General features: G+C 45.0%; 2 protein-coding genes and 1 long non-coding RNA gene across 5 annotated transcripts; 1 reads left to right on the top strand and 2 right to left on the bottom strand.

Annotated features, from left to right (window-relative positions):
* Window positions 1–1,248: 1,248 nt before the first annotated feature.
* Window positions 1,249–2,276, bottom strand: LOC136193515 (uncharacterized). Its single transcript, XR_010671361.1, has 2 exons — window positions 1,929–2,276; window positions 1,249–1,803 (listed from the first exon to the last, which is right to left on the bottom strand). It is a non-coding gene; the product is annotated as an uncharacterized lncRNA (long non-coding RNA).
* Window positions 2,277–4,053: 1,777 nt separating this feature from the next.
* Window positions 4,054–6,948, bottom strand: LOC136194323 (uncharacterized). The gene is made up of 14 exons (XM_065983409.1): window positions 6,735–6,948; window positions 6,540–6,677; window positions 6,386–6,484; window positions 6,230–6,334; window positions 6,076–6,180; window positions 5,926–6,024; window positions 5,773–5,877; window positions 5,597–5,713; window positions 5,445–5,546; window positions 5,290–5,394; window positions 5,172–5,237; window positions 4,491–5,123; window positions 4,244–4,437; window positions 4,054–4,196 (listed from the first exon to the last, which is right to left on the bottom strand). The coding sequence occupies exons 1-13, from the start codon at window positions 6,846–6,848 to the stop codon at window positions 4,345–4,347; spliced, it is 1,881 nt and encodes a 626-aa protein (XP_065839481.1). The 5' UTR covers window positions 6,849–6,948; the 3' UTR covers window positions 4,054–4,196; window positions 4,244–4,344.
* A 14-nt stretch (window positions 6,949–6,962) lies between these two features.
* On the top strand, window positions 6,963–7,944 carry LOC136194321 (uncharacterized). Of its 3 annotated transcripts, XR_010671611.1 has the most exons (6): window positions 6,963–7,068; window positions 7,121–7,228; window positions 7,299–7,381; window positions 7,432–7,500; window positions 7,547–7,621; window positions 7,668–7,944. XR_010671611.1 is itself a non-coding variant. In XM_065983403.1 (5 exons), exons 2-5 carry the CDS (start codon window positions 7,175–7,177, stop codon window positions 7,746–7,748), a joined length of 420 nt encoding a protein of 139 aa, XP_065839475.1. In that variant the 5' UTR covers window positions 6,963–7,068; window positions 7,121–7,174; the 3' UTR covers window positions 7,749–7,944. The 3 variants fall into 3 exon arrangements, 1 of the variants encoding a protein (XP_065839475.1); XR_010671610.1 differs by having other exon boundaries at window positions 7,121–7,381; XM_065983403.1 differs by having other exon boundaries at window positions 7,121–7,381; window positions 7,444–7,500.
* The last annotated feature ends 185 nt before the right edge of the window (window positions 7,945–8,129 follow it).

The following is an 8,129-nucleotide window of genomic DNA, read 5'->3' as shown; positions in this document are numbered from 1 at the left end:
CCCCCCATCCACGACACCGAGGAAATGACACGCACACAAAAAAATCACGCAATTGACGTACTGCTTCAAAGACAGACATGCTTCTACGTACAGTCTCATGCAATCAACTACGTTCTCAGTTGCATTTTTTTCTGTCACCGGTGGCTGGGGCTGGAAGGCACCCGCATACGTGCCGTTGCGTGCAGTTCTCGCACTTGCATCCGAGCCCACTTGTGTTATAACAGCAGCACTTGATAACGAGCCCAAAGGCGCCGTTACGATATGGTTTTTGAACGTCGTATGTCTCATTGCTGCCCGCCTTGTTATGAGCAGATCATCACCGTTCCGCCCGACATGACATGCGCTCCCCCAGCGGCTGGGGTTGCGCACGGGTTTCCGTCTTCGCTGACGAAGCACATTGTACTGTCGATCGCAGTAGTAGGGATAAACCTACGGTAGTATTCAATGAAATTGTCGGAGAAACAGTGGCACTTGGAAGAGCCGCGAACGGTCGTAACGTTCTCTTCCGGCTTTTTTCGTTCCCACACCGGAGGTCCGCTGTCTACAGCGTCGTCCATGGCTAAGAGCCCGTATTCCTTAGTTTGCGGACGTCCTGTTGATTAGGCAGATTGACCTGTCGCCTGAGTTCGAATACATACTGTACTATTAATAACTCCTTCTCTAGACTGGATTAAAGGCAGCACTCCTATGGGATCGAGGTGCCTTCGTCGCACCTACAAAGTATATTTCGTATTGCTCTTAATAAACTAATGACACGAGATGACTACACTGTACCTAGATAAACAGACCGTTTGATGAAAGGGCTGTTTTCCGAGCGACTCGGCTAGGCTGGAATTTCTGCTCATGTTGCCCATTTATTAATCATGCAGCAATTGGTGCTCTTGTCAGACTTGACTGTATGTGTGCGTGGAAGAGTTTTTGAACACGTGGAACCTTTGTCTGTAAGTATATTGTTCTTAAGAGATAAACAAAAATTAATTATCATTTTTCTTCCGTTATTAGCTGTATGTTTGTTCAATCGAAGACGAAACGCGTTAGGATGCGTTGTAGTAATTGAAGAGAACGACACATGGGTTTCTTGACGTTTTTGCATGACGTTTTGTAGTTTAGTAGGCGCACAACACGAGCACACGTCGTTTCGTTGCGCGGAGACCCTGGGAGGGCTTAGGTTAGATTACATAGGTTAGATTAGGGCACCGGCGGGGTGGTGCACCCCCGCGTGCGCTGCCGCCGTCATGGAACACAAGGAGAGGTACAGACATTTTATTCAAATAAAAAAGAAAAAATAATATTAGGGTTATTCTTGCGCGGGCCGTTTATTTTACGGGGTCATGCCCAGGACCCCGAAAAGAGCAGTTTTGAAAGGGTCTTGCTCAGGACCCTTTTGGATGCAGTTTTTTCTTGGGAGGTCATGCCCAGGACCTCCGTTCCTAGAGAAAACAATTACATAAAGCAAGGAAAAGGAGAAAGATATTATTACCTTCAAGATTATTTTTGTCTTTTACTTCAGTTAGGCCTCTAAAAACAAACCATGAGGTACGTTGTGTTCATGCGTGTGCGACAACAAAGCCTTCAATGACTCGCTCAATGAGACGCGTGGCAGTCCAGATAATTTCAAATACGTAGCGCCGACGACGTGATGTGACAGCGTGTTGATAAGAAAAAACGAGAGACGAGGAGTTGTTAGATGCTAAGCGTGATCAAATGAAAAAGAAGAATCAAAGATTGGCGCTTACTTCGAGGACCTTTCTTCCTCAGTCACCGTCCCTCACTGTCACGCGTTTGAACCAGAGATCGAACAAGCTAAGAAAACAAACATATATGATAAATATACATATATAATATATGTATGCATCAAAATCTCCCTATCCTGTTTCTGTATTAGATACATCGCGACGCCAAAAAAATGTTGATTTTAGTTCTCTCACTTTCCTTCGCCAGATTCTTTGTTTTCCTCGCTATCTTCCTTCTTCTTGCGTTCGATCTGATTCGCGCGCGAATGACGTCAAATCTCATCGAATGAGGCTCGACGCGACGACGCCGTCGAAACTCGCTCAATTCGAAGAACGCCAGACGTCCGACGCACTCCAACGTTTGCATAGTCGATGCGTGACGGCTGAGGATGTCGACGACGTTAACGGGAACTAAAACACGAATACGTTTACTTTGATGTCATGATCGTCTAATCGACCTCCTAGACCACCGTGGACGTTTCCGCCAAACGTATGCTTCGTCTGGATGCATGAGGCGGCTCACTTCAACGCGACCTTGCATTTGGGAGAAGGATAGAAGCGAGGATTGAGGAAAGAACGTCGCGGATATAGAGGTCGTTACTGTCCCGGATAAACTAATCATGCTGTTCTATTTGGCAATATAGTAGCCAATTAGTCTCTAATTTTTTTCGCGTAGCTTGCAGCTAGTCAGACAGTGAATAGGTGAGGTAGGCTGAACCTCTTCTTTTGGTGTTCTGGAAGGAATTCTTAATTTATTTCAACATTTGTATCCGTTTGCTTCCAAGCGAGCAAAAGGTACGACACGCCCCTATCTAGTCCTTCCTTCTGCAACTGCCTAAAGTGGATGTCAATACTATCGTAGCATTGTTTGATTCCTGAAGTACGTAGAGTACGTCCTTGATAGATTGTGCTAGAACCACTTAATTCGGCGGCGAACAAGCGACTGCATGCAGACCAATCTCAACTTGTGAAACAGATAGACGTTCACTATTCGTTTGGCTACTCCTTCAGGCTCGGCTTGTTGGCAGTCTTCATTGCTGAAGCTTTTATTTTCTTGTGCGCGAGTAGTCGCCTCAGCAAAGACAGCTACTATGCAATATAGTGGCCTGACAAACTATCGTTTCTTCACTTTGTCTCCTCATTGTTTGCATGAGATGTGCAAGTGACAGTAGGGAAAATTAAAACAGCTGCTGGTAGAACGGGCACAATTAACGAAAATGTAGCTAAAAAAAGAAGAATCTCTAGCAATGTCCAAAAAGTTCAACGTACTTTTTTTCTATAGCTGATCGGCCGATGTTAGCCTCCCTAAGAAGTCGCAGAAGTGTTCCTACTGTCGGCGATACCGCTTGTTTCTTCCAGAGCGACAGAACTTTCCGCCGACGAATCTTGACGCCGCTTTGGCTTTTCTCAATGTCAGTATGATCGTCCTCGCGAAGGTCGAGAGCAAAACTCATTTCTTCCCAATCGGCTCCGTCGATGGAGGCACACGCTTTAAGCAGAGAATCCGACACCAGGTCTTCATCAGCGGGAAAAGAGCCTTAACAACGAAATTGTTAGAGACATTCTCTTTCTAATAGAGATCCTACCTGAAGCGGAACTAGTCGCCCCAGCTACACGAATCACTAAATCTTTGATAGGACAACGGCTCTCTCCTTCCGGTCGAGCGGAAAACAATTTGTGATCAAGAGCCCGTTTCGGGTCTTTCATCTTCTGATCGACTTCACTTGACGAATAAATAGCTGGATTTTCGTTGAGTTCTTTGAGATCAGAACTGTCTATATAAAACCAGTTGAGTATGACTCCTGGGCTTCGTTCTTCGCACGCTCGAGCAATCATCGATTTGAGCTCGTCGAGAAATTTCTTTGCGACGGCTTCAGATTCGTCTTCGCTTGACCAGCGAAGAATGACGTCAATGCAATAGTGGCTCATCTTCGCGCCCATTCTGATGAGACACTCGACTTCTTTATCGTCGACGATCTTTATTAATTTGATGCCGTTCTTCCAAGCGTTGAGCCTCACGTTAGGCATGTGATAGCAACGAGATTGAAGAATGACGAACGACGACGGTGAGATGATGTCGACCGACTTATCGCACTCGTATCGTTGGCCACGATACACGTCAAACGTCGAATCTTCGGCCCACGCGTGGCAAGGAATTGCATCGCCAAGGAGAGCGGGAATCTGATACATTCCAGGCTTGCCTTCGACCGGAATGCACAGTTCGAGGTAGAGAAGAACTTCAATTGCTTCGTCGACTGTCGCCACGAATGGAGACGGATGGCCCTTTTGCTTGAGATGATTTTCAAAAGCCCTCAGAGCCGATGCCATGTCTTCCTTTGATGCCATAGCCGATTTTTTGGTTGGCATGGCGACGACAAAATAGGGCGGGGCGAGAAGTGGACCGATGACGTTGTGACAAAGCCAAATGGGGCGAAGGCAAATTCGACGACCAACATTAATAATCTAAATTAATTTATTATATATCCATAGCGTCAATAATATTTACTCACAATTCCAGACGAGTCAAGATATTCAACGGCCACTTTCTTCTCGTCATCACTCAACGTGATACTAACTTCTTCAGCGACCCATTTTTCAAATTCTTTAGTGGTCAGAAAATAAGCCAACGGATTCTTCTCTTCTCGTCTGGAAAAGAAAGGTATTCCTCGATGGCTTGGCATAATTTAGGAACACCTTCTGCAGTCTGTACGTGAGAAAAAGGATTTCGTAGGATGGTCAAAGAATCTCAGTTTTTACCTCAAGCATTTCTTCACGAATTTTTTTCAATTTTGCTCGGCAGTCATTCATGCGATCCGATTGGCTCTTGCTACAATCCATTTCGATCACGTGTGAAATTTCGAACGTGTCTTCGAATTCTCTCTGAAGAACTTCGACGACTTCTTTCAGCTGAAATCTCACCTCACTGCCGGTCTCCTGATTGAAACGAATGAGATTGAAAATGACGACGAGGCGAATGAGCGATTTTTCGTCAGGCGAAAGCGTCCTCATTGAAGCCTTGGAGAACGCACACCAAAATCGACCTTTTCCTAGAAGACGATGAACGATTTCTGACGTCATATTTTCCTCCTCCCGAACAGGAAGAATGAGAATGAACATTGTATTCGATTGGCGGAAGAAGAGACCATGTGCGCTGTGGAATGTCGGTTGAGCACCAAAATCCCACCACGATCCTTTGCCAATTTTATCATTTTCACAATTGTGGATTTCCACACCCGGTGTGCGATCTTTCTCTTCAGGTGGGGGACAATTGAGTAGAAGAAGAGAATTCAAAAACGTCGTTTTTCCCGCCATTTCGCTGCCAACTACGCAAAATTTAATTGAATCCGGACGAACCAATTTTCGTTGAAGAACGGAAAATCGCGCGGCGTCCTATTAAAATAAATACACACAGAAACTGGATAAAAAATGATGACGTACGTAATGCTTTCGAAGGAGAGCTCTCATTTCACCTCCTATAGCTACCTCGTTAGGTGTACTTCCGGTCTAACTCACGTTTATCAATTCTCTTTTATTTACAAGAGAAGCACTTCTTCACCTTGTCTTGACACGTGACGTCACAACCCTTCTCAATCAATAGATCAATAATTGACTTGTCCACTTCAAATGCCACTGCAGCCAGATGCAATGCGTTTTGTTTGTTCTACAAAGATTTGAATAGAGAACGAATGAGGAATGAGCATTGTAACTAACCCTATCTTTGGCAGAAACATCCGCCCCTAATTCAATTAGTTGCTGAATGACATCAACAGAAGGATGATCATAACATGCGACCAATAAGGGAGTCCTTCCCTCCTACAAATAGAATTGCGAAACGAAAATGCGAAATATAATAAGAATGCAACCTTATCAGAAGAATTCATATCAATGCCTTTCTCTATGACAAGATATCGAAGAACATCTTTCACGTCATCTTTACACTCTGAGGGGCGGGTGGCATAAAACAAAGCCGTCTTCCAATTCTGAATGAAAAAGACGGCAATGTGTTTATTGAATTTGTTGCAAGCAAACAACATCTCACGCGATCTTTTGCTCGACAGTCCGCTCCTTTTTCATCCAAATAGCGAACTTTCGCTGAACGATTGACGAGACTTCCACACGCATACATAAAAGGCGTTTGGCGAAACTGAAAGATGAAATAAGAATATAAGTATCACACGTGAAATCATCTAACGTCAGTGACGCTATTAATAGCAGCGTGGTGCTCCATGAGCCATTTCACTCCAAAAATGCTTCCCTCATTGCAGGCAGAATGCAGAGGAGTCATCTCATTCTATTACAACACATTGTACATGTAGCAAACAAAAGCACATAATGCAATCACCATTTCTTCAATAGCGTTGACGCTGACTCCCTTCTCATTGACAAGATGATGAAAAATTTCGTCCGCCTTTTCAGATGACGAAAATTGATTTTCAGCTCCCCAAACCTATAAATCAAAAGTAATTGTTGTTAGAGTGCTGATATAATTTCTTTACACTATCATCTGGTGATAAAATGTAGCCATGTTCTTCCAGACAGAAGATTTTCTTCATAGTGTCAACGGAACTTGCACAGGCTACAGAATATGGCGTACGTCCAATCTAAAAAAAGATTGATGAGTGCAACTATCGGAAATCAATTCCAAGTCATACTCTGTCTTTCACGTTCATATTTGCACTGTGACTGACGAGCCATTCAACGCCAAAAATAGTTCCCCAGTTGCACGCACAGTGAAGTGGGACAAATTCGAACTGTATCAAAGCATCAATTAATTATTTTTCCTGACAAAAAAAAACGGAATCATACAAATCTTGATTCCCCTTCAATGTCTTGATTCTTTTGCAGAATCGCATAGCTGAGCCACTCATCGGCTTCCTCCGCACTCTCAAACTCTCTTCCCGCCACATAGTGAAGTAATGACAATTCCTTGTTGCCTAACAGGAACTAACGAAAAGGAGAATACAATGGTGTGCAGCGATGAAAAACGCGACTTTTCAATACCTGCTCTGATCGAAATCCTTTTTCCGTTGACAGAAAACTTTTCAATTCATCGTAATTTTGCTTCTCGATTATCGTCGTCAATCGATCGATCGTAGAACGAGCTAGCGATGCCATTTTCGACTTCAAAAGTCTCCCAGCGTCGCCAAACAAGCAATTACGCGACTTCTTTCGCTTCTTTCGGCGAAGAGAAGACGGAAGTCGGCGAAGAATCGCTTGTAACGTGCGTTAGGCGACCAGAATGCCGCTCAATCTGCCGTCTCCCTGGCGATGATCAAGCGAAAATCATCGCGACGGCAAGACAAACTACCGACAACCAGAAATACGCGTTATCAAGGTGAGGCCTCCTGAGAGGAAACGCGAGCAAAAACTCGCAATCGCGATGTTAGGAAGATGTCTCATTGCCGCAATCGGATTTCAGCCAACCAAAAGTAGCTGAATCTATGGCTGCTTTTGCAAAGAAGCGGAAGATTCTCATACGAGGGCCTCGTTTAATTGTGCGAGAAGCTCAGAATCTCATCGTAGAATCGGGTTTTCCTTGCGACGATAATAACAAAGCTTGTCAAGGTGCTTCCGGACATATTGACGCGATCAAACTTTGCCTTCTTGGCTCTCTCCAGACGATGCAGCTCAAGGGGCCCCTTTGCCAGGTGGGCAACGGCATACCATTCACAGTTCCCTTGGCTATCTATCTATTTAGCCTATTCATTAGGTGAGGCATGAATTTCTACGCTTCATGAAGCAGAAAGAAGGAACAATGAATCAAAAGGTTCGTCTCCCTATCTCTAGATGGCTTTCCTTAATTGTTCTCGCAGCGACGAATAAGCGCGCATTCGACGTCGTTCTGCATGCGCAAAAGCGCCCGTCACATATTCTCTTTCACTCGAATCGTAAGCGCCCGACACATATTCTCACTCTGATTGACCGGATATTTAGAACCGTACGGCGTCGCCAGATCTTCTCGTCTTAAAAACTGCGGATCGTCTACTTTCTGACGTGGTCTGCTTAGGGGATTAGCGCAGACGAAGATAAATGAATTTTTTTGAGGTCTTCTTTTGGGGGTCCCCGTGGAGTAGGCATGCTCTTAGGGGGAGGGAGTTTCTGTTGCACAGACGTCGCTGATTTCCTTGCGTGCCACTGCCCGCGCTCTTGAGCATAGATCGACTTCCGAACGAATCTAAAATTAGGCTTCCAACTGTGTAATCGAGGGCGGGTTGGGGTTCAGGAGTGAAGGCTGGTGTCATGCCAATGCCTGAGGCTTCATTTGTGCGTGTGTGTGTGTGTGTGTGTGTGTGTGTGTGTGTGTGTGTGTGTGTGGCAGAGAGCGTAGCAGGGACGACACGCATTCGTTGTGTAGAGGAGGATTTGTGCTCGGTTTACAGCACGGCCGACTATTGT

The sequence above is a fragment of the Oscarella lobularis genome, chromosome 12, assembly GCF_947507565.1.
Source record: "Oscarella lobularis chromosome 12, ooOscLobu1.1, whole genome shotgun sequence".
Classification (NCBI taxonomy): domain Eukaryota; kingdom Metazoa; phylum Porifera; class Homoscleromorpha; order Homosclerophorida; family Oscarellidae; genus Oscarella; species Oscarella lobularis.
Note: the sequence above shows the minus strand (reverse complement) of the source record. Positions and strands in the feature narration are given on the sequence as shown.